At 40.0% G+C, this 26,697-nt stretch overlaps 1 protein-coding gene across 2 annotated transcripts in view; it reads right to left on the reverse strand.

The window, feature by feature from the left end:
• LOC126210365 (nuclear RNA export factor 1-like) overlaps nt 1-26,697 on the reverse strand; it is a 143,095-nt gene that overhangs the window by 38,906 nt on the left and 77,492 nt on the right. For both annotated transcript variants that reach the window (XM_049939582.1, XM_049939581.1), the window contains exons 10-11: nt 22,687-22,796; nt 18,835-18,871 (exon numbers count right to left, since the gene is read on the reverse strand). In XM_049939582.1, the coding sequence (XP_049795539.1) occupies nt 18,835-18,871; nt 22,687-22,796 (147 nt within the window). The remainder of the gene's footprint in view (nt 1-18,834; nt 18,872-22,686; nt 22,797-26,697) is intronic.

The following is a 26,697-nucleotide window of genomic DNA, read 5'->3' on the forward strand; positions in this document are numbered from 1 at the left end:
TCGAAAACAACAACTGTGTAATACACATCAAATCTGGACAGTTTCTTCTTCAGTTTCTTTTACCAATTACTTCGTTTTTCAGCATATTCAGTAATAAAATCAACATCAATAATGCTTTAGTGGTTGTCAATTGAAATATTTCATTTAATTTCTGAATTTTGATGAAATTTTATTACCTGTATAGGAGTACTAACATCTGGTTTGAGTGTAACTAAGCTCAAACTACAGTCAGTTCAGTCACAATGTGGGAGAAAACCGACAAAGGGCTGGGCACGGCAGTGCAACGATGGAAATACTTTGCGACACAGTGGCTGCACATACTGGGAGGCAGTTCCCACTGTCACCTCCGACCTGCGAGAGCACCTGATCTGTATGCGACCCGTCAACTTTGTGGCACTCGCACAGTAAACTGGGTCCAATACACTGCGTGCTGAGGGTATGAGCGGTCAACATGCTGCCCTGCCCCACCTCATGCCTCAGTGTGTGCTGTCGTATTTACAGCTGCGAGTCACAAAAACAATCACTGTGCTGCCCTGACCTGCCCTGCCCTTCACCAGCTGCGTCCACATCGTCAGTATTACATAGGAATGGCATACTTTGAGGTCCTCGTTGACACTCTGTACAGCACTGGCAGCTCCGTGAAACATCTACTGTGATGTAGTGATTTCTGCTGTCAAACTCCATCTGTTGCACGACTCCTGAGGAGAACCTCAAACAAATAACAACAGTACAAAACTAATATTTGAACAAGTACAGGATATCATATCCGTACAAGTAACAACTTTCTGGACTACCCTCATCCTTTTGTTGTTAGTTGTACTAGTTGGACACACGCTAGCTCTTTTATAGGTGATGAGGGTACACAAACTTTCATGTCTCTAAAGCTTGTGGGAAAATTTCAGAATTTAATTCAGCCAGATTCTATGTGCTCACATAGGCTGCCCCCACACTAATGAGTAAGTGTGCTTCTATTTTCTAAGTTATATTGAGATCCTGTGACTGTCAAATACTTCTGTAAGTGGTAATAGTTGTCAAGCTTAAAATATTTAATTTGGAAGTGTGCTACAGGCATAGTCCAACAACTTGAAGATAAACACACGATTTATTCTTCTCTTAACATGCAGTGACTCTGATTTGTACTGAGTCTAAAATTAAACTGATAAAACAAATGCCATTAGAAACAATATCAATAAATCTGACATTATTGTCTGCGGGAGGATCGGGTCATCGCTTGTACAATGCGGAGATCTCGCTTTATTCGTGATGACGTCAGGTGACACAAGACTACTCTCGCTGTCACACAAAGCCCAAAAGGAATACTTCAGCTGACAAACACAAAAACAACAGAATGTGATCTAAACTAACGTCTATACAAACTAAAGGTAACTTTAAAATACCATGAAGATGACACTATGCAACTTATGACCAATATCTCACTAATGTGAGATTCGTTACACTTCATTTTTATACTACTACAATATGGGAGTAACCGATCAATCGACTAAAGAATAATTACCGATAAAACAACAGCAAATTTCATACTCTCTGCCATTTAATTCAAATACGAAATGTCGTAACAAGAATCCTTCCTCTTAATTATACAATAAATACTCCAGTATTAATCATGTTTACTTTTTCTTCATTATCATAATCTGTTATTTACAAAAGAAACTCAATGTATGCGAAATGCCACTATGTTCTACTTTGAGGGACCTGTCACATCTGGCTATACCACACTCTTCACTTATTTTACTCTATTACAAAAAACACATATTCCATATTTGATAAGACACAATAAGATGAATCACAACGATTTGAAACAGGTACCCGTTGAATAAAGGAACTGAAAGTAAATTTGTTGCTGGTTGCTGTCCCAATGCCATCAACATTTGTCTTCAAATAACAGCCGCGGTCTCCATCATCTCATCATATGACAAAATTGCAAACACAATATTTTTTAATATAATATTTAATATGATTTCATACTTAGAAAAACCTTAAGAAATATGCTTCAAGATGGTACCAGAAAGTAGATGGGCTCACGCGATGGAATGCTCAAATATGGATGAAACAAAAGAATGGTACCCCATGAGGGGAAGCAAGAAATGAAAAGAAAGGTTACGAATGTTAGGACTAAATATAAAAATAAGACAGCCCCTGAAGACAGATGTCCTTCCCAGGCTACAATCCGGGATCCCTTCCTGGAAGGTACTTCGGTGGTGAACAGGAGGATACAGATGCTCATCAGTGTCACAGAACAGACATCATGAGCTTAATCCTCACATGCCCTGCAAAAGTTCTAACACCCTATTATGGAAAGCCTATGGAGAGTGATGCACTGCTATAGTAACTTCAGTCTGACATTTGACCCAGACTACAAACTGAACCGAGTAATTAGCCCACATGCTGCCCTTTCTTAAATTTGTTACGTATGGCAAAAATGAGAATAAGCTTGAACTTATACTGCAGTTAAGCAGCCTTCAAAAGTTATACTAACTGAACCAATATTATTATTCACATAATTCCAAAAAGAATAATTTCCCTTCACACAAAACCTGTACCATGTTAATGTTACCATCCTGTGGAAGTTATCAAAGCCACAGCTCAATAAATTAAACCTACAAAACCCCACTATAAAAATAAATAAAAATTACACCGAGTGGTGAGATACATCCTAATATCGAGCTGGATCTGCTTTTGCCCGGCGCAGTGCAGTAACTCCACATGATGTGAACTCATTGAGTCGTTGGAAAGTCCTTACAGAAATACTGGGCCGTGCTGCCACTATAGCTGCCCATAAATGCAAAAGTGTTGCCAGTACAGGATTTTGTCAACAAACTGACATCTCGATTATGTCCCATACATGATTGATGGGGTTGACGTCACGTGGTCTGGGTAGCCAATTCAATCTACATCTACACATCTACATCTATACTCCGCGAGCCACCTTACGGTGTGTGGCGGAGGGTACTTATTGTACCACTATCTGATCCCCCCTTCCCTGTTCCATTCACGAATTGTGCGTGGGAAGAACGACTGCTTGTAAGTCTCCGTATTTGCTCTAATTTCTCGGATCTTTTCGTTGTGATCATTACGCGAGATATATGTGGGCGGTAGTAATATGTTGCCCATCTCTTCCCGGAATGTGCTCTCTCGTAATTTCGATAATAAACCTCTCCGTATTGCGTAACGCCTTTCTTGAAGTGTCCGCCACTGGAGCTTGTTCAGCATCTCCGTAACGCTCTCGCGCTGACTAAATGTCCCCATGACGAATCGCGCTGCTTTTCGCTGGATCATGTCTATCTCTTCTATTAATCCAATCGCTCAAATTGTCCAGAACGTTCTTCAAACCAATTGCAAACAATTGTGGATCAGTGACATGGCACACTGTCATCCACAAAGATTCCTTCATTGTTCATGAATGGCAGCAAATGTTCACCAACTAGCCAAACATAACCATTTCCAGTCATTGAGTGGCACAGTTGGACCAGACAGCCCAGTAAACTCCATGTAAATACAGAATCCATCATTATGGAGCCACTGGCTTGCACACTGCTTTGTTGACAACTAGGTCCACGGCTTGTAGGGTCTGCACCACTCTCAAAGCCTACCATCAGCTCTTGCCTACTGAAATTGGGACTCATCTGACTAGGCAACAGTTTTTCAGTCACATAGGGTCCAACCGATATGATCAGGAGCCCAGGAGAGGTGCTGGAGGCGATGTTGTGCTGTTAGCAAAGACATTCGTGTCAGTCGTCTGCTGTCATAGCCCATTAATACCAAATTTCGCTGCACTATCCTAATGGATATGTTTGTCATATGTCCCACTTTGATTTCTGTGGTTATTTTACTCACTGTTGCTTGTCTGTTAGCACAGACAACTTACACAAATGCTGCTGCTCTCAGTTGTTAAGTGAAGACCGTTGGCCATTGCATTGTCCTTGACAAAAGGTGATGCCTGAAATTTGGTATTCTCAATACAACCTTGACCCTGAGGATCTAGGAATATTCAGTTCTCTAATGATTTCTTAAATGGAATGTCTCGTGCATCTAGCTCCTACTACATTGAAAGTCTGTCAAGTCCCATCATGTGTCCATAATCACGTCAAAAACTTTTCGTATGAATCACTTACATACAAATGACATCTCCACTATACCTTGTCTACATGATATTACCATCATATGTATATGTGCATATCAGTATCCTATGACTTTTGCCACCCCAGTGTATGTACCAGTAACCTTAATTTAGAAACTAGTTAGGGGATTGATGCAGTCATCAATGTAGAGCATGTCTCTCCTAGGGGTTGACTCTTAGAGGATGTTCTTAATCCAGCATTACCTGCTACTTCCTTGGATAGAGGATAAAAGATACTAAGTTTCATTTAAAACAGTTACAGTGGATTCTCAACAAGTCTCTCTTTTACACTACATCAGTGGTGTTTCTACACAACTCTTTATGGGTATTCACACATGTTCGATTATCTTACACCACAACTGTTGCTGCCCCCTAGCAAGGGCTCAAAGGTTCTCAGACCACAATACATTTAGGTTCATGCATATAAAAACAGTACTACACCATGCAATAAAAAGCAACCTCCACTCCACTTCCTGCTGGCCAGAATTCCTGTTCTTCATGCTATAATTTTATGCTCTGTTTTCATTTTCTAACAATTCCTTGCAGTTAATATATAAAACAAATGTGGCCAGCTGTGAGACTTATCCAATAATACCTTCTCAGATCATTGCATTGCCAAACATTCATTCCTTCCAAGTGCCCAACCATGGTTTGAGTACTCTGAAGATACTTCAATGCTCAAAATTTTGAGTGTGTTTCTCTAGTATTTACACTTTTTGTCCACTCACTTACAAAAAATTATACATCTTGAGTGCTAAACATTTCCTTGGTCATTCCAGTAGTGGGACTAGTTTGCACCCTTGTCTTGGGCTCTGGCATAATGACAACTACAATGGGTCCTTTATACAATGGATAGAATTTCTCAACTACTTTCTCACTTTTCATAGTATGCCTGAGACTTTTAACAATAACTCTCTTATGACACTGCACTGGGGTCCCACATTCTCATCTTTACTTCCATTTCTCTCCGACACTGATTAAACATTCTATTGCTCACTGGCCACAAAGTGTTCTGTTATTGTTGGACATAGAATAGTATGTATATGTGAAGTAATTACTGTAACTGTTGACCACAAAGTGTTCTGTTATTGTTGGACATAGAATAGTATGTATATGTGAAGTAATTACTGTAACTGTTTTAAATGAATAGGTCATTTCAAGAAGGTCATATGACCATCACCACCACGTTTCAATTTGATTCAAAGTCTGGAAGTATTCGAAGAAATGTGCATTCCTTGTGAAAAGGCCGTATCCTTTTCAATCCTATGTCGGCGATATTAAGGGTTTTACTTCATGTTCTGCAAGAAAGAGACATACCTCCTGCAGTACAGTCTTTTCAGGGTCACCAGCCGTTAGGTTACATGTTGAACACTGCAAGTGCTGCGCACCAAGCATGTATTTGCGTAGACAATTGACAGTGCTTCCTCATAGGGTTATGTAATACTCTTATTTACAGTCAGTGAAAGTGATAGTGTCAGTGATTGTGAAGTGTAAAGAGAAGGAAAAAGAGCAGTTTGAGTAAATGTAGCAAAATAAAAACAGCAAAAATCCAAGGGAAAAAGCATGTGAGCTACAGTGGAATTGTTGTGCAGGCACGACGCAACCTCAATGCAGGTAGCTGCAGCTACTGATGTTGAGCGTAGAACAAAATAGCCATACCTTTGCTGATAACTTATTGCCACATTGGACAATACTCTTAGAAATCACAAGTTTGATCACAAGTTGGCTGACTGTGTTGGTGTTGCCAGGTGCCCAAGAATGTGTTTTGAGACTGTGATAGAGGAATCGCAAATGAAAATGTCGACACATATGAATAGTTTTGCCGATAAAGACAAGGATCATTACTTATAAGGTCTACTTGATGGGCATCCAGTAAAAAGTGAAAGAAAGTCAAATACTACAAATACCGAAGATGAACCCAAGTTTGTAAAAACACATTCTTCAGTCTCCATGGAATTGGTGAGAAAGTGTTTGTGGTTTAAATCATCGAGTACTGTTAGACAGCTCACCGTCTGACATGCGGGGCAAGTCGGAGGGTTCAAGACATACCTTAATCCTCGAAAAATTATGTTCTCTGATTAAGGGCCATACTGAATCAACCCCTGTACATGAAGTCCATTATTCAAAAAAGAGACATAGAAAATATTTACACACACACACACACACACACACGCGCGCGCGTGCGCGCAAATGCAACTTGCACACAAGTCTGCAGTGTCAGACAACTGAAACCACACTGCGAGCAGCAGCACCACTGCATGATGGGAGTGGTGACTGGGTGGGGGTAAGGAGAAGGCTGGGGTGGGGAGAAGGAGGGATAGTATAGTGGGGATGGCGTACAGTGTAGTGCTGCAGTTTAGGCGGAGGGCAGGAGAGAAGGTGGGGAGGGGAGAGGGGGTAAGTAGCAGAAAGGAGAGAAATAAAAAGAAAAAGAAATTAAAAGGCTGGGTGTGGTGGTGAAATGATGGCTATGTAGTGCTGGAATGGGAAAAGGGAGGAGGCTGGATGGGTGAGGTGGTTTGTAAAAACACATTCTTCAGTCTCCATGGAATTGGTGAGAAAATGTTTGTGGTTTAAATCATCGAGTACTGTTAGACAGCTAACCGGCTGACATGCGGGGCAAGTCGGAGGGTTCAAGACATACCTTAATCCTCGAAAAATTATGTTCTCTGATTAAGGGCCATACTGAATCAACCCCTGTACGTGAAGTCCATTATTCAAAAAAGAGACATAGAAAATATTTACACATACACACACACACACACACACACACACACACACACAAACACACACACACACACACACACGAACGAAGGTTGAGGCCAGGAAGGTTATGGGAATGTAGGATGTATTGCAGGGAAAGTTCTCACCTGCACAATTCAGAAAAGCTGGTGTTGGTGGGAAGGATCCATGTGGTATAGGCTGTGAAGCAGTCACTGAGATGAGGGATACCATGTTTGGCAGCGTGTTCAGCAACAGGGTGGTCCACGTTTTTTGGCCACAGTTTGTCGGTGGCCATTCATGCGGACAGACAGTTTGTTGGTTGTCATGCCTACATAGAACGCAGCCACTGTGGTTCCACTACCTTCCCTGACACTCTACCACTCCCACCCCTTTACCTCCTGGATCCCTATTTGTCGCTGTTGATGTCACCTCCCTATACATCAACATTCCTCATGCCCATGGTCTTACCATTAATGAACATTATCTTTCCTAGCATCCTTCAGATTCCAAATTCACTATCTCATTCCTCATACACCTTACTAACATTACCCTAATCCACAACTATATCTCCTTTGAGGAAGGTATGCAAACAAATCTGTGACACAGCCACGAGCACCTGCATGGCATCCTCCTATGTAACCTGTTTATGGGCCATCTAGAGGAGACCTTCCTAACCTCCCAAAATGCCAATCTCTTAGTCTGGATCATATTCATTGATGATATTTTCATGATCTGGACTCAGGGACAAGACACACTATCTTCTTTCCTTCACAACTTCAACACCTTTTCTCCCATCCACTTCACCTGGTCCTCCTCAACCCAGTGTGCCACCTTCCTGAACGTTGACCACCTCCTCTCTGATGGGTCCATCTGCACCTCTGTCCACATTAAACTCACCAACAGTAACTGCATTTTAACAGCTGTCATCCCTTTTGCACCAAATGATCCCTCCCATGTAGCCTGGTCATCCGGGGATGGTGTATTTGCATGACAAGAACTCCCTCGCTCACTATGCCGAGGGTCTCATCGAGGCCTTCACAGACAGGCACTACCTCACAGACCTGTCCATAAACAGATCTCTCATGCTGTTTCCCCTCACACCCCCAATCCTCCCACCACACCCAAGAACTGGCCACAAAGGAGTGCCCCCTTTGTCACCCTAGGACCAACATGGACTGGAACAACTGAACCATATCCTTTGCCAAGACTTTGATTACCTATCATCATGCCCTGATAGGAGGGAAACCCTTCCTGAAATCTTTGCCGCTTCTCCTAAAGTGGTGTTTCATCACCTACCCAACCTCCACAATATCCTAATCCATCCCTACGCCACTCCCAATCCCAACCCCTTGACACAAGGATCGTATCTCTGTTGAAGACTCACATGCAAGACCTGCCCAATGCATCCAACCCGCACTTGCTATTCCAGTCTGGTCACAGGTTTATACTACCCCATAAGGGGCTGGGCCACTTTATTTACTAGCCCTGCTGCAACCATTGCACAGTTTCTTTTATTGGCATAGCTACTAACCAGCTGTCCACCAGGATGAATGGCCACCGCCAAACTGTGGCCAAGACCAAAGCAGACCACCCAGTGGCACTACATGAGGCTGAGCATGATATGCTTGATTTCAATGACTGTTTAACTACCCAAGCCTTCTGGATCGTCCCCTTCACCACCAGCTTTTCTGAACTGCGCAGATAAGAATTATCCTTACAACACATTCTCCACTCCCACGTGTATCCCGGCCTCAACCTATGGTATAATACTGTCCCCACACCCTGTACAGAACAGTTTCTGCACCCTCTTTCCTATCATCTCCTCCCCATTCTCGTCTCCCAGCTTCTTTGTTTTGCTGCCCTCTACCAATGTACCAGCCCATCTTTCTCCGCCCCTCTCCTTTTTGCTCCTTTTTCCCCTACCTCCCAGCCCCACAATCTGCTGATGCCACACCTGTTGGCATTCTAGTCCTTGCACATACTGCCAGGCAGTGTTCCTCTGTCCCCCCCAGCTGTACACTACTATCCCTTCCCCTTCTCTGTCCCCTCCAGGTTGCAGCTGCCATCTCAGGTGATAGTCGCATTCTGGCCCGAGCTGCGGGAGTTGGCGGTCATGTGTGCATGTGGTGTGCTTGCTTGTGTGTATGAATGCTGTGTATTTCTCTGTTTCTCTTCTGCTGATGATAGCTGTGGCTGAAAACTTTGTGTAAGTGTCTTTTAATTGTGCCTTTCTGCAACTTAATGCATCTTCTTTATGGTAAGTAGCAATGTCTTTTCCTACACTGTTGATATTCTTACATGGATTTTTCATTGTTCAAATCTTACAAGAAAATTGAGGCAATCATGAAGCTTGGCCAAAAAACAATAGTGTAGGAGGCATTACTACTGACTACATGCAGAACATCCCAATGCCTCATATTCCAGAGCAGGAAGTATTTTATTACAGACTACTGTGGGTTTCTGTATTTTGCATTGTCAACTTGTGGGATGATAAGGCAATGGTTTTCTAACACCATGAAGGACAGGCTAGTAAAGGACCCAATGAAGTCTGCTCATTGCTAAACAAGTATTTTCAGGAAAATATCCCCAAAGAGGTGACAGAGCTACATGTCTTTTCAGATAGATGCCATGGTCAAAATAAAAACAACACTATGGCCAGATTTTTTTAGCTGCACATTTGAAAAGATTATTCATTCTTTTCCAATCAGAGGAGATTCGTTCCTGCCTTTTGATAGAGCTTTTGTCACAGCAAAGAGACATATTTGCAAGACTGACTGAATATATACTCCAGACAAAATCAACACACTAATACAAAGAGCAGTTTCTAATTTGCAAGTTCATCCAGTGTGAACTAGTGACACCATTGATTTTAAGGCATGGTGGCCTAAACAATGTAAAAAAAATCAGGCATATCAAGGAAATCATCGGCCAAAATTTCACGTGAATATTGTGCAACTAAACATGGTTTGTTGAAAACACACCAGTGGATGAAAGGCTTGCAGCGAGAAGACTTTTTTTTTTTTTTTTTTTTTTTTTTTTTTTTTTTTTGAAAAAAGGAAGCCTGTGGCTTTACATTAGATAAGCTTCAAACGACATTGCATGAAACTGAACATTTTGATGACTACAATTCCTTGTTGCAACTGGGTCAGCAAAGTCAGAACATAAAACAGAGTAGTGGTGTATTGCAATATTTAGAATGCTAACTTGAAGAGTGGAAGGTCACTGGTTTGAATCTAGTCAAATGTGAAGAAATTTATTTATTTCTGAATCTAATCAAAATAGCTTTGACTACTATATATATTCTATTAGGGAGCGAAAAGATATTTACAATTTGTACAGAAACCAGATGGCAGTTATAAGAGTCGAGGGACATCAAAGGGAAGCAGTGGTTGGGAAGGGAGTGAGACAAGGTTGTAGCCTCTCCCCGATGTTATTCAATCTCTATATTGAGCAAGCACTGAAGGAAACAAAAGAAAAATTCGGAGTAGGTATTAAAATCCATGGACAAGAAATAAAAACTTTGGAGTTTGCCGATGACATTGTATTTCTGCCAGAGACAGCAAAGGACTTGGAAGAGCAGTTGAACGGAATGGACAGGATCTTGAAAGGAGGATATAAGATGAACATCAACAAAAGCAAAACGAGGATAATGGAATGTAGTTGAATTAAGTCGGGTGATGCTGAGGGAATTAGATTAGGAAATGAGACACTTAAAGTAGTAAAGGAGTTTTGCTATTTGGGGAGCAAAGTAACTGATGATGGTCGAAGTAGAGAGGATATAAAATGTAGACTGGCAATGGCAAGGAAAGCATTTCTGAGGAAGAGAAATTTGTTAACATCGAGTATAGATTTAAGTGTCAGAAAGTCATTTCTGAAAGTATTTGTGTGGAGTGTAGTCATGTATGGAAGTGAAACATGGACGATAAACAGTTTGGACAAGAAGAGAATAGAAGCTTTCAGCCAGGCGACTAGCGCGAGTTTTGGTGTTCTCGTAAAGATAAGTTATTTTAGATTATAAAACATATAGATTAGTACTGAATACGTGGTAAATAAGTGTATTAGTGTGCCGTTTAAGTCTACCATTAAAGGTTTCATTTTTCTTTACGTAATATAGCAGAAAACACGAAAAGACCGTACAGTCGTATTTTCTGTTTACGTTCTGCTGAAGCAAATCTATAGAATTTCGTTTAGTTGTTCCTTGCTCTCTCCAGCAATTTAACTTAGGGTACCTCTTCATTATTTAACTAGCATTTCCGGAAAGTAGCGTAAAGTTTAAGTTGTTGTTTCAGAAACTTTGCACTTTTGTTTTTGTTTACACACAGTTGCGTAAACAGTTGCGTGTAGGCCAAATTTGTGTAACCATATTTTCCTGTTTATCTGTAATTTAACTAACTTATTCTTGATAAACTATTACGTTTATCATGAGTGAAAAGTGCTTGACTTGCCGTAGAATTGTTAGGTCGGGGCTTTGGTGTGATGGGTGCTGTAGTTTTTTCCATGTTGGTGACTGTAGTGGCGTGGGAATAGGGGAAGTAAATGAGACTCATCAGTGGTTTTGTAGGATTTGTAGTAGAGATAGGAAGATACTAGAACAGGAGGGGAAAATTGCCGCCCTTCAGGCTGAGTTAGACAAGGCCAGGGGAGATCTTGACAGGTTAAGGAGGGAGAAGGGTAAAGAGAGGTGGGAAGTGGCAACAGGCAACAGGAGGAACAGGCCTAGAACTTTGTCTGACAGCTTTATGGTGAATGTGGAAAATAGATTTGACCTGTTGCTTCAGTTAGAAGCTGGTGAGCCTCAAGCAGTTGCAGGTGTAGACAGGGCACAACAAACTTTCAGCAGCAAATTGAAAAGTAAGAATGTAGGGAAATCAGTAAAGAGAAAGAAAGTGTTGTTGTTCGGTAGTTCCCATGGAAGAGGTGTTGGCCAACTTTTGCAGGATGAACTAGGATCAGAATACCAGGTCACCAATTTTTTTAAACCTAGTGCTGGTCTGGAGCAGGTGACAGAGGATTTAGGATCACTTTGCAAAGATTTCACTAAGGAAGACACCGTGGTTATAGTGGGTGGGGCAGGTAACAGTATTGACAGAGATCCTGGGTACAGTATAGAGTGTGACCTGGCGAAGATTGCATCAGCATCGAAGCATACTAGTGTTGAGTTTGTATCTGTTCTTGGGTGCCATGACCGACCTCATTTGAACTCTTCTGTCAAGAGAGTTAATTTGGAGCTGGAACGGCTGCTCATGTCGGGTGCGGGGTCACACATTGGTGTGGTTCCTGTTGATTCTCTCAGTAGGTGGGATTATACTAGGCATGGCCTTCACCTCAACAGGAAGGGGAAGGGTAAATTGGCTGGGGAAATAGCAGGAAAGTTAAAGGGGGGAGGCACTGTCATGAGTGGTAAAATACCAGTGGTTATAGGATTCAGAAAAGACCCTTTTTTAGGGTAGGGAGGACAGAAAGAAAGCAAATTTTAAGCGAGGTTAGAACTGAGACAAATCTTCAGTTTGAGAAACAAATCAAAAAACATAATTCCAGCTTATTACATCAGCATAAACAGCCATTGGTTAAGAATTTTCAACTGTCAGCAGATATTTTAACTCCACCCAATCTTAACTCAGTCAATGAGAAATGTCAGCTATCTTTATTGCATCAAAATATTCGAGGACTGAGAAATAAAATTAATGAATTAACTATCTGCATAGATGAATTAGAGTCTTCAAACCCAGCTGACATAATCTGCCTCTCTGAACATCATGTGACCACTGGTATAGAACTTTTAAGTGTTACAGGGTTTAGGTTAGCATCTCACTTTTGTAGATCAGAAATGGAGAAAGGAGGAGTTGCCACATTCATCAGGAACTGTCATAAATTTAAGAACATAGACATTCATAAATTTTGCCTAGAACAGCATATGGAAGCATGTGCAACAGAATTAGAATTTCACAAAAAATCCTTCATAATATTAAGTGTATGTCGAGCACCTGCAGGTAACTTTAATCTGTTTGTAAACCACCTTGAAGCTGTACTGGCCCATTTAACAACCAAAAACAAAGAAATAGTGGTTGCTGGTGATTTCAATGTAGATTTCCTTAAAGACTCTCCCAATAAGAACTTGTTTGAGTTAGTAACACTATCATTCAACTTAATTCCCACAGTAAAGTTCCCCACTAGGATAGCCACTTGCTCACAAACAGCCATTGATAATATCTTTATAGAAAAGTCCAATGAACAAAATTATATTACAAAACCAATAGTCAATGGCCTCTCAGACCATGACATGCAGTTCCTTCCGTTAAATGTTAATACTGAACAGGATATAAAATCTGTTAAATCTGAGCTCAAAAGGGTAATCAGTAAGCCAAAAATTGATTATTTTAGGACACTCCTCAGAGACATTCACTGGACTGATGTTTACAGCGTTCATGGCATGAATGAAAAATATAACATTTTTGCTAATAAAGTGCTTACCTTATTCGAACACTGCTTTCCCCCAAAACTTACCAAGGTTAGAGCAAAGTCTACAAAGAAGCCATGGATTACTCTAGGAATAGGGGTATCTTGTAAAACAAAAAGAAAACTGTATCTGTCACTCCGAAACATTTCCAATGTTGATGCTATAGCACATTATAAGAAATACTGCAAAATATTAAAGACTGTAATACGGATGTCAAAGCAAATATATTACAAGGAAAAGATAGTCATATCAGATAACAAAATAAAGACAATATGGGATATAGTGAAGGAGGAGACTGGTAGAACCAGACATGAAGAGGAACAAATAGCATTAAGAGTAAATGATACATTGGTGACAGATGTGTATAGTGTTGCAGAACTTTTTAACAAACATTTTATAACTGTTACTGAAAAGATGGGGTTGTCAGGTTCGGTAGATGCTGCTATGGATTACCATAGACCAGACATTTCAAGTAACTTCCTTAATATGAATTTGACCTTCACTACCCCAACAGAAATAATGTCCATCTGGCAGGAAACAAAGGGTGTTATTAGGAAAGAGACATGTATCAAGCTATCAGGCCTCATCCAACTGGGAACTAATTACATGTGGGGTCCCACAAGGTTCCATTTTGGGGCCCTTACCTTTTCTTGTGTATATCAATGACCTTTCATCAGTAACATTACCAGATGCCAAGTTTGTTTTGTCTGCCGATGATACAAACATTGCAATAAATAGCAAGTCAAATGTAGTCTTAGAAAGATCAGCCAATAAAATATTTGTGGACATTAATCACTGGTTCCTAGCCAATTCTTTGTCACTAAACTTTGAAAAAACACACTACATGCAGTTCAGAACTTGTAAGGGGTGTCCCAAGAGTATATGTCTAACATACGATGACAAGAAGATAGAAGAAGTGGACAGTGTTAAATTCTTGGGATTACAGCTTGATAATAAATTCAACTGGGAGGAGCACACCACAGAACTGCTGAAGCGTCTTAACAAATCTCTGTTTGCAATGCGAATTTTGTCAGACATAGGGGATATAAAAATGAAAAAGCTGGCATACTATGCTTACTTTCATTCCATAATGTCATATGGGATTATTTTTTGGGGTAATTAATCAAGCCAAGCTAAAGTTTTCCAGGCACAAAAACGTGCAGTGAGAGTTATATGTGGTGTGAACTCAAGAACATCCTGCAGAAGCCTGTTTAGGGAACTAGGGATACTAACTACTGCTTCCCAATATATTTATTCCTTAATGAAATTTGTCATTAAAAATATATCACTTTTTCAAACCAACAGCTCAATTCATGGAATCAATACTAGAAATAAGAATAATCTTCACAAGGATTTAAAGTCACTTAGTCTTGTACAAAAAGGTGTGCATTATTCAGGAACACACATTTTCAATAACTTGCCAGCAGCCATAAAAAGCTTAACAACCAATGTAATTCAGTTTAAGAGAAGCCTAAAGGATTTATTGGTGGCCAACTCCTACTCCATTGATGAATTTCTTAGTAAAACCAACTGATTTGTATATAAGTACAACATAACTTCTGCACAATTTCAGTGCAGTAATGTGTTCATTGAAAATTTGTGTGTGTGTGTGTGTGTGTGTGTGTGTGTTAGTATAATCTAACTTCTGCACCATTTCTGTGCAGTAATGTGTTCATTGTAAATAAGTATTACAGTAGTTGTATTACCTTATAAATAAATAAAAAACTTTTTTATTTTAAATTCAGTGCATTAGTATTTGTAAAATGACTCTTAGTGTTCATTAAAAAATGACGATCATTCCACTTGGGACCTGTGGAATGGTACATCAGCTTATTTGTTTTAGTTGTAAATATTTGTCATGTATTGTTGTTTTTCTGACATGTTCCACATCCTGGAGGACCTCCTCACTACGGATCAATTGGAATGAAAGTAAATCTAATCTAATCTAATACCATCTAAACACAAGTAATAACTTTTTGGACAAGTCTTGCCCTATTTAATCATACTAAAATAATAATTAAATTTGCTGAACACATGCTACCTCATTTACAAATAATGAGGGTACAGAAAATTTCACATCTATAATGCTACATGAATTCCTTGTCCATGAATCTTGGACCTTGCCATTCGTGGGGAGGCTTGCATGCCTCAGCGATACAGATAGCCGTACCGTAGGTGCAACCACAATGGAGGGGTATCTATTGAGAGGCCAGACAAACGTGTGATTCCTGAAGAGGGGGAGCAGCCTTTTCAGTAGTTGCAAGGGGGCAACAGTCTGGATGACTAACAGATCTGGCCTTGTAACACCTACCAAACCGGCCTTGCTGTGCTGGTACTGTGAACGGCTGAAAGCAAGGGGAAACTACAGCCATAATTTTTCCCATGGGAAATATTCTGGAGGTAAAGTAGTCCCCCATTCCGATCTCCGGGCGGGGACTACTTGGGAGGAAGTCATTATCAGGAGAAACAAAACTGTTGTTCTACGGATCGGAGCGTGGAATGTCAGATAACTTAACTGGGCAGGTAGTTTAGAAAACTTAAAAAGGGAAAAGGATAGGTGAAAGTTAGATACAGTGGGAATTAGCGGAGTTCGGTGCCAGGAAGAACAAGACTTCTGGTCAGGTGAATACAGGGTTACAAATACAAAATCAAATAGAGGCAATGCAGGAGTAGGTTTAATAATGAATAAAAAAATAAGAGCACTGGTAAGCTACTACAAACAGCATAGTGAACGCATTGTGTAGCCAAGACAGACATGAAGCCTAAGCCTACCACTGTAGTACAAGTTTATATGCCAACTAGCTCCGCAGATGACGAAGAGATTGAAGAAATGTATGATGAGATAAAAGAAATTATTCAGAGAGTGAAGGGAGATGAAAATTTAATAGTCATGGGGGACTGGAATTCGACAGTAGAACAAGGAAGAGAAGGAAAAATAGTAGGTGAATATGGAATGGGGGTAAGGAATGAGAGAGGAAGCCGTCTGGTAGAATTTTGCACATAGCACGTGGAAGAGACCTGGAGTCACTGGAAGATTTCGGATAGATTATAGAATGATAAGACAGAGATATAGGAACCAGGTTTTAAATTGTAAGACATTTCCAGGAGCAGATGTGGACTCTGACCAAAATCTATTGGTTATGAACTGTAGATTAAAACTGAAGAAACTGTTAAAAGGTAGGAATTTAAGAAAATGGGATCGGGATAAACTGAAAGACCCAGAGGATGTAGAGAATTTCAGAGATAGCATTAGGGAACAATTGACAAGAATGGGGGAAAGAAATACAATAGAAGAAGAGTGGATAGCTTTGAGAGATGAAATAGTGAAGGCAGCAGAGGGTCAAGTAGGTAAAAAGACGAGAGCTAGTTGAAATCCTTGGGCAATAGAAGAGATACTGAATTTAATTGATTAGAGGAGAAAATATAAAAATGCAGTAAATGAAGCAGGCAAAAAGGAATACAAACGACTCAAAAATGAGATCAACAGAAGTGCAAAATGGCTAAGCAGAGATGGCTAGAGGACAAATGTAAGGATGTAGAGGAATATATCACCAGGGGTAAGATAGATACTGCCTGCAGGAAAATTAGAGGGACCTTTGCAGAAAAGAGAACTACTTGTCTGAATGTCAAGAGCTCAGATGGAAAACCAGTCCTAAGCAAAGCAGAAAGGTGGAAGGAGTATATAGAGTGCCAGTACAAGTGTGATGTATTCGAGGGCAATATTATGGAAATGGAAGAGGACGTAGGTGAAGATGAAATGGGAATAATTTTACAGAGCACTGAAAGACCTAACTCGAAACAAGGCTCCGGGAATAGACAACATTCCATTAGAACTACTGATGGCCTTGGGAGAGCCAGTCCTGACAAAACTCTACCATCTAGTGTGCAAGATGTATGAGGCAGAAGAAATATCCTCAGACGTCAAGAATAATATAATAATCCCAATCCCAAAGAAAGCAGGTGTTGACAGGTGTGAAAAATTACCGAACTATCAGTTTAATAAGTCATAGCTTCAAAATACTGACAAGAATTATTTACAAACAAATGGAAAAACTGGTAGAAGCTGACCTTGCGGAAGATCAGTTTGCATTCTGTAGCAATGTTGGAACACGTGAGGCAATACTGACCCTACGACTTATCTTAGAAGATAGATTAACGAAAGGCAAACCTGCATTTCTAACATTTGTAGACTTAGAGAAAGCTTTTGACAATGTTGACTGGAATACTCTCTTCCAAATACTGAAGGTGGCAGGGGTCAAATACAGGGAGCACAAGGCTACTTACAATTTGTACAGAAACCAGATGGCAGTTATAAGAGTCGAGGGACATGAAAGGGAAGCAGTGGTTGGGAAGGGTGTGAGACAGGGTTGTGGCCTATCCCCTATGTTATTCAATCTGTATATTGGGCAAACAATAAAGGAAACACAAGAAAAATTTGTAGCAGTAATTAAAATCCATGGAGAAGAAATAAAAACTTTTGGTGTTTGCCAATGACATTGTAATTCTGTCAGACACAGAAGGGCAGTTGATCGAGATGGGCAGTGTTTTCAGAGGAGGATCTAAGATAAACATCAACGAATACAATACAAGGATAATGGAATGTAGTCTAATTAAGTCAGGTGATGCTGAGGTAATTACATTAGGAAATAACACACTTAAAAGCAGTAGATGAGTTTGTCATTTGGGGAGCAAAATAACTAATGATGGCCAAAGTAAAGAGGGTATACAATGTAGACTGGCAATGGCATGAAAAGCGTTTCTGAAGAAGAGAAATTTATTAACATCGAGTTTAGGTTTAAGTGTCAAGAAGTGCAGCTATGTGCAGATGTGAAACATGGACAATAAATAGTTTAGACAAGAAGAAAATAGAAGCGTTCGAAATGTGGTGCTGCAGAAGAGCGCTGAGGATTAGATGGGTAGACCATGTGACTAATGAGGAGATAACGAACAAAATTGGGGAAAAGAGGAATTTTTGCCACAACTTGACTAGAAGATGGGATTAGTTGGTAGTACTTGTTCTGATGCACCAAGGGATTACAAAATTAATATTAGAGGGCAGCGTGGAGGGTAAATATCATTGAGGGAGACCAAGAGATGAATACAGCAAGCAGTTACTTGGAGATGAAGAAGCTTGCACAGGATAGAGTAGCATGGAGAGCTGCATCAAACCAGCCTCTAGACTGAAGACCACAACAACTACAACAACAACAATGATCACAGGAATTCTGTACTCCTAGACCTGGTAACTGGCAATGCATAACGGTCCTTCCCCCCTCCTGTGCCATGACTGTTTTTCCTTTTCAAATATGCTTCATATTGTAATCGATAAAAGAATTAAAGTAAAAGTAAAAACTAACACTATAAATGGACAATTACTTATACTCAGAATCTTTGAAAGTAGCTCGATTTGTTACTAATGGATGCATTTTTGGTGAGATAAGAAATTCTTAAGGACTTCTAAAATCTAAAGTAAGAAGAACTGAAGTTAAAAGGTCATGCATACTTTGTAACTTACCAATTTAATGAGATGGGGGAAGTTCGCTCTGACGACGCTGGAATGTAAACAACAATATTAATATTATTTGGCAGCTATTTTCCTGAAGTAAAACATTAGATACAACACAGTTTCAAAAGAGCTGCCTCATTAAAATACACCATATATGGCAACAGCATTTAAAAGTGGTTGGTGTATCCATTCAGTAACATCACTTATAAAGATCCAATATCTAGACTCATTACAATGTTACAGTTGGGCACTTAAAGTCATTGCGTCTTAGAATTAAATCTTACAGATGTGGGTTACATATTTGGGGTCAGGCTACAGAACTTTTAAGTTCTTGGTGCCCATACAAATTTCTACTTTCAAAATGTCAGAACAACAGAAATAGGTATGACATAAAATACTTCTCGATTTTAAATCTAATAATAAATTGAAATTAATTTAAAGAGCACATCAAATTAATGTGGCAAGCTGATGACCTGTATAAAAATGGGAAAAATCCAGACACTTGGAGGGGACAGAATTACACCGAATCTAATTTTTTAAAAGTGTTACAGGTGTGTGCAGTTTTCTGTAACCACGTCATCTATAAAATAAAAAGCTTGCCTGTTGTTAATTTTATAATAAATGTTATGATACTTAAATATCACAGAAATGTGTCATTTTGTGTATCTGGTATTCAGTATTAGTTCAAATATTTGTTTTGTATTTTACTATTTGATTGATGTACTCCTTGTGCAGCTTGCGGTGGTTGGAGTTTGCCAGCAAATGTCTCTCTGTCACAGGAGGTTCCACGTGGAGCTACCAACATTGCTTGGACTGTGAAGGAGGGTCTCTGAGTAATAAACGAGAGCTGCCAATGAAAATACAATAATGTATATAACGGACATGTTAAGAATTGTGTGAAGTCCAAGTTTAGTTTGAGATTAGTATCAGCTCGATACACTACTATGCAGGCGAGCATACAATAAAAGCTGATTGTTATCTGAAACACTGAAAGTCATTCTGGAAAGATTAAAACAGAAAGACCATCAACATAAAAGTTTTCTGGGTATGGTACCACGTCATAATGCGTAAAACTACTGCTGCTGGAGAAAAACCAATGTTTCGGCCACGGTTGCAGCGGCCTTCCTCTGGGTCTAATGGTGCGTTCTAGCTATGCAGTGTCCTTTATATTTTGTTGTTACTATTCCCTGTGCAAGACATTACGTCATAATTTTAAAAAGGTAGTTAGTTTCATTGGTCACTTAAGAAGGAGAGGGAACTTTATTTTAATAGGTTATTGTGGTGGAGGGAGAACATAACCTCTGTTGTCTATTGGCTCTCGTGTTATGTGCCACGATTGGTGGTCACCGTCAAATGAGAAGTTGGCTGTTGTTTACCAAATGATGGACATCAGCCACGTGGCGTCACTCACTCACTGGTAGTGCTCGTGCCTGGTGTTGACAGTGCGGTCTGTTGGGCTCTGATTGCCGGCAGCCAAGAAGGGGCAAGCCTGAGTTCATCCTCCCTGTTCATGTTGTTCGGGTGTTGGAGTATTTCGATGACCCCTCTGATTTTTCATTTTGTCATAACAAGCTGGTTGGCCAACACACAGGCTTCATTGAATTTTATTTCTTTTCCACAGTCTTGCTGATGTTCTGCCACTGCAGATTTGTTGTGTTGCCCTAGACAAATATAGCGCTCGTGTTTCTGAATGCGCGTTGTTATTGGCCTACCAGTCTTGCCTATGTATGCCTCTCCACATTTGCATTCCACTTTGTAAACGCCTGCAGTGTGTAATGCATCCACTTTGTCGTTAGTGGAGCCTAGCACGTCCTGGATCCTGCGACCACCGTAGAAGACAGGCTGCACCCCAACGCGGTGAAGGTGTTTGCCTATTCGGTCAGTAACATTTTTCACATAAGGTAAGTGCACTGTTGGCTGCAGTTTGTCTATTTCTTGCTTATCTTTCTTACTTGTGTTCATTGACAAGGTTGTGTGGATCGACTTATGGCTGTAGCCATTGGCTAGAAACATTGTGTGTAGCCTTTTAAGCTCAGGTGTAATGATTTGAGCATCACATAGGCGCAAGGATTGCCAAAGAATGGATGACAAGAGTTGTTCTGCGCTGGGTGGTGGTAGGAATGGGCGTGCAGATACCTGTCTGTATGTGTAGGCTTGCGATATACTCTGTACCCCAGTGTGCCCTCCGTTCTCCTGTATACTTTGACGTCTAGAAATGGTATTGCACCATTCTTCTCTACTTCGAGCGTGAACTGTATCTTCCCATGCAAGTTGTTCAAATATTCGTGAAACTTGTGTAGCTCCATTTCACCACGAGGCGATATAGCAAACGTGTCATCCACGAAAAATTCAGCAAAGCCTGTGTGTTGGCCAAGCACCCAGGTATGATGAAACGCAAAATCAGAGAGGCTATTGAAATACTTAAACACCCTAACAACATGAACAGGGAGGATGAACTCAGGCTTGCCCCACCTCGGCTGCCAGCAATCAGAGCCCAACAGACCGCACTGTCAACAAAAGGCACGAGCACTACTGGCGAGTAACTGCCGCCACGCGGCCGACGTCCAGCATTTGGGAAACAGCAGCCAACTTCTCATTCGTTGGTGACTGCCAATCATGGCACATAACACAAAAGTCAATAGATAATGGGGCTACAATGGAACGTGCTAAGCTACAAGCAATCTGAATAGACCAGCAAAAAAGTTTTGCTGTAATAGTACTTGGAAAATTGCAGTCAAATATTTCCAGGGTTTTTGAGAACTACATTGTACCGCTTTCGAAATAAATGTCCAGCAGCTACCTTCAAGTCTTATGAGTATAACGAAAATTGAAGGAGGCTGGCCCATTAGACCTCTTGTAAGGAAGAGCAGCCTATAGTTGAGACAGAATAAATTGATTGCTGCCAATTGCAGTGGATTGGATCTAGTAGCTGCGTGGCCCTGCCTCGACCAATAACCCAACATGATTTTGTAATCATATCTGTGGAAATGCATCAGTGCTGTCACAGCTTTGTAGATGTCTACTGTTTTCGCTGCAGCCAGCAGCGCTTGGTAATTGAAAGCTGGCAATAGTGCTGCGAGCTGTCACTGATCTACTTATACTACCTCAACTAAAGTCTTAACTCACATGCACTGATGATATGTTTCAAATATAAATCTGTTATAAAAATTAGCACCATATCTACATGAAAATAAAACAAACCACGAATTATGTTTTTTATTTTAATAGTATGAAGGTGTGCCGAAAGGTAATGCCTCCAATTTTTTTATGTTAATCTCTTACAGCTTTTTAATAAAACAAACTTTTATAACTTTCTACATCTTCATTCTTCATGTCTACATATTTATTTCTCACCACTGTCACCCTGGCGAGAAACACATTTCTCCAAATGACATATACCAGTTAGTTGACACCATCACTGTAGAATGTTAGACTTTGTTGACCTCACCTCTACGTGCACTGTTTCATCACTGTCAGAGTGAAGTACTCAAAGCTGTTCTGTAAGCTCTAGAAACAGATGAAAATTAGAAGGGGCCAAGTCAGGACTGTACAGAGGATGATCGTTTACAGTGAACACAAGGTGTCAAATTGTTGCAGATTTCACAGCACTTGTGTGTGGTCTGGTGTCACACTGAAGGAGAGAGTGGTCATGTGTGGACGAACTCTTTAATTTGTGCTTTCAGTTTTCTGAATTGTTACACACTACAATTCAGAGAGTTGCAACTTGCATCAACGAAGTAATATGCATGAAGTGTAATACCTCAACTGAGTCTAAGAGCAGAATAAAAAAAATTAGGAAACATTACTTTTCAGCACACCATGGCACCCATTGGGGATAAAGAAGAAGCAAGCAGTACTAACCTTGTGTAAGTCTGTTCTTCTTTATAATTCCCACAGAAAGGATTTTTATGCAAGAACAATTCAGTGACAGGTAACGACTTGAAGATCACCAGTTCAGAAAATGTCTTAATCTGAAAACAAATAGAGATTTAAGGAACATTAAGTAACACATGCACCCATATTGGACATTAACACCTCACCTTTTTCATGGAACTAGGTGGGAATACCACAATTTAGATTTAAACATCCTGTAACTTTGGGAAAGGCACAATGATGTCATTTTTCTCAACGCACAGTGAGAGAGCACATTTCATTTTTTGAGCTGCCATTTTATGAACTTCCTTGTGACCAGGCAGGTCATAGCATTTTCCACGTAACTGTTTCATATGCAACCCCTCAGTCAATTTCTTGGCACTGGATTTCAAATAAGTTGATCCATTAGTAAATTTACTGTTTCTTGATGACATGTAATGCTTCAATCTCAAGTCTTGTAAGTTAATTTTAGAAAGAAAACAAGCTTCTGGTGATTTTCCCATAGTAAAAATCCAGAGCAACTGTCTGTCAGGGTTTCTGAAGCTTTTTATAACCAGCAGTCAGCCAACGATTGGCGGATCGTGTCATAGTGACACCCTGCTAGACGTAGGGAGCAAGCAGTACATGCTGTCAGACAATATACAGGGAGACCTATGGAAAAAAGATGGTTTTAATTTGGCTAGCACACTGTTATTCACTGTTGATCAGGAAAGAGCACATATGTCAACATTGGAGCTGTGTGCCGTTTCAGTTGCAGTGGAACATCAGACAACAGAGCACTGCGTGTTTGTGTATCTCAGTACTAAATGCCGCACCTGTCGTTGCAGCGAAGCAGATATTTCTTCACAAAGATGTTACAATGGATTAGTTTCCGGAATAACAGGAAACATTATTATTAATAAGAAGCTGTTAGGTGGAAATAAAAATGTGAGGACATCTGAAAATATGACAACTGTGAGAGAGGTAATGGTAATCATGAGTCTAAGATGATCCACACATCAACATGTAAATATAATGTATCTGTCTCAAAATGAACAACGTTAAAATTGTTTGATTTGTTATACTGGATATGAGTCAAGTTGAAAAAGAAATGCAAGTGCCCAGAATGAGATTTTCACTCTGCAGCGGAGTGTGTGTGATCGAGTCTCGGTCGGGCACACAGTTTTAATCTGCCAGGAAGTTTCAAATGCAAGTGCCCTTTTTATACAAAAAAAGTAAATGAAAAACAATGAAACACATGATGTTAGTTTGCAGGCATTACTGCAGTACCAGTTATGATTCTAATTAGTTTTACAATAACAAGCTACTGAAGCAATAAAACATAACTTAATTTTCTCACATTGAAAAGTTGCAATATTTTTACACACTTATCATGCTACAACAGACACAATACCATTTTTAAATGTATATAGAAATGTATTTTTTTGTCTTGTTTTCAAACTGCCAATTAGTCTTCCATAAATTCTTCAGAAGGATTGTACCACTGCTCCACTAAAAGACTGTACAGGTATAATTTCAGTGAGCCAAGCTCCACGGTAAACACATTCCCACCTTTTAGTTTATTATAAATCTTGAGTCTTGGATGTGATGGTGTCTGAGCATGAAGCTTTAATCAATGTGTGTCCGCAGTTTGAAATCTTCTTTGCGATGAGTGCTAGAATTGTGGTAGCAATGGTAACTTTCCAGTACATAGGTGTTATTCTAGATGAAAATCAAAAGTTCATCAATGTATAGAGGCAGACTGGTTAAAATCTTAAATTTTTTTAAAATAGTATGACACATGACTCTCTGTTGTGTTATATTTCTGATGGTTTTCGTTTTAAGAAACAGAAATCTAATGTTTCTGGCTGAATTTCTCAGACCCAATAACAGACACAAAGTAGCTGTAATACACTTTGTTTTTTTTATATATACTTCTGTGAGTGGCACTAGATAAAAACAGATACAACAGAAACAGATACAGACCAAGTACCAAACCTTGAGCGACTCCTTGGCAAATGTTCTTCCAGTCCAAGAAGTAACTGTTTGCATGCATTTGCTCTTACAATAACTCTTTGTTTCCTTTCTGTCAAATGTGATTTGCAAGTAGTTCTCAGATTAGCCTAAAGGCTATGAGAAAAATGTTATACTTGGATTCAAAATTCCAATTGTATGGAATAGCGGTGATGACAGTGAGTTCCAACACAAAGGTTTGAAGATGACTCAAATGCACTAAATAGTGCTTACAAGTGACGAGGTACATTTTCACTTAAATGGGTCAGTTAACCCTTTCACTTATGTGGGCAAGTATACATGTCCTGCTACGCCATTCCCCAGGTGTTGTGAATGGACGTCTGAGTGCATCCTGAGCCACTGACCGCTTATCGCTGTGGACGAGTTAGTTCCATATGTCAGTGAACAAGAAAGTTTTAAGTATTTATGGTAAAACATGTATGTCTCATTGCATGCTATCATTTGCAAAAAATCCTTGTTTCGATTTCTCGAATCGGTTATGAGATACGATGATTGTTATGACGCCATGATTTGCTATCTGCAAGATGTGAGTGAGTGTGTGGCACATGACTGTCCTTCAGTCATAAAACCCAATAACTCAAGAACGAAATGAGATATGATTCTGCTCTAAATTTGAAATAATATTTCATATGTTACCCACGTTTCATTCACAACAATGTATGAGCTAAAATCAACCATACACAAGGAATCAGCATGGGTTTCGAAAAAGATGATCGTGTGAAACCCAGCTCGCGCTATTTGTCCACGAGACTCAGAGGGCCATAGACATGTGTTCCCAAGTAGATGCCGTGTTTCTTGACTTCCGCAAGGCGTTTGATACAGTTCCCCACAGTCGTTTAATGAACAAAGTAAGAGCATATGGACTATCAGACCAATTGTGTGATTGGATTGAAGAGTTCCTAGATAACAGAACACAGCATGTCAATGGAGAGAAGTCTTCCAAAGTAAGAGTGATTTCAGGTGTGCTGCAGGGGAGTGACGAGGGACCGTTGCTATTCACAATATATATAAATGACCTTGTGGATAACATCAGAAGTTCACTGAGGCTTTTTGCAGACGATGCTGTAGTATATCGAGAGGTTGTAACAATGGAAAATTGTACTGAAATGCAGGAGGATCTGCAACAAATTGACACATGGTGCAGGGAAAGGCAACTGAATCTCAATGTAGACAAGTGTAATGTGCTGCGAATACACAGAAAGAAAGATCCTTTATCATTTAGCTACAATATAGCTGGTCAGCAACTGGAAGCAGTTAATTCCACAAATTATCTGGGAGTAGGCATTACGAGTGATTTAAAATGGAATGACCATATAAAATTAATCGTCGGTAAAGTAGACGCCAGACTGAGATTCATTGGAAGAATCCTAAGGAAATGCAGTCCGAAAACAAAGGAAGTAGGTTACTGTACACTTGTTCGCCCACTGTTTGAATACTGCTCACCAGTGTGGGATCCGTACCAGACAGGGTTGATAGAAGAGAGAGAGAAGATCCAACAGAGAGCAGCGTGCTTTGTTACAGGATCATTTAGTAATCGCGAAAGCGTTACGGAGATTACAGATAAACTCCAGTGGAAGACTCTGCATGAGAGACGCTCAGTAGCTCGGTACGGGGTTTTGTTGAAGTTTCGAGAACATACCTTCACCGAGGAGTTAAGCAATATATTGCTCCCTCCTACGTATATCTTGCGAAGAGACCATGAGGATAAAATCAGAGTGATTAGAGCCCACACAGTGGAATACTGAAAATCTTTCTTTCCATGAACAATACGAGACTGGAATACAAGGGAGAACCGATAGAGGTACTCAAGGTACCCTACCCTCTGCCACACACCATCAGGTGGCTTACGGAGTATGGATGTAGATGTAGAAGTTTACACAATGTGTTCTTACCTCTGCAAACTCTTTAAAATTTTGTGCAATGTTTTACATAATTTGATGCAGCACAGTATCTATGGCATATAACAAAATGAAATTCTATCCTTTA

This window comes from Schistocerca nitens, chromosome 10, assembly GCF_023898315.1.
Source record: "Schistocerca nitens isolate TAMUIC-IGC-003100 chromosome 10, iqSchNite1.1, whole genome shotgun sequence".
Classification (NCBI taxonomy): domain Eukaryota; kingdom Metazoa; phylum Arthropoda; class Insecta; order Orthoptera; family Acrididae; genus Schistocerca; species Schistocerca nitens.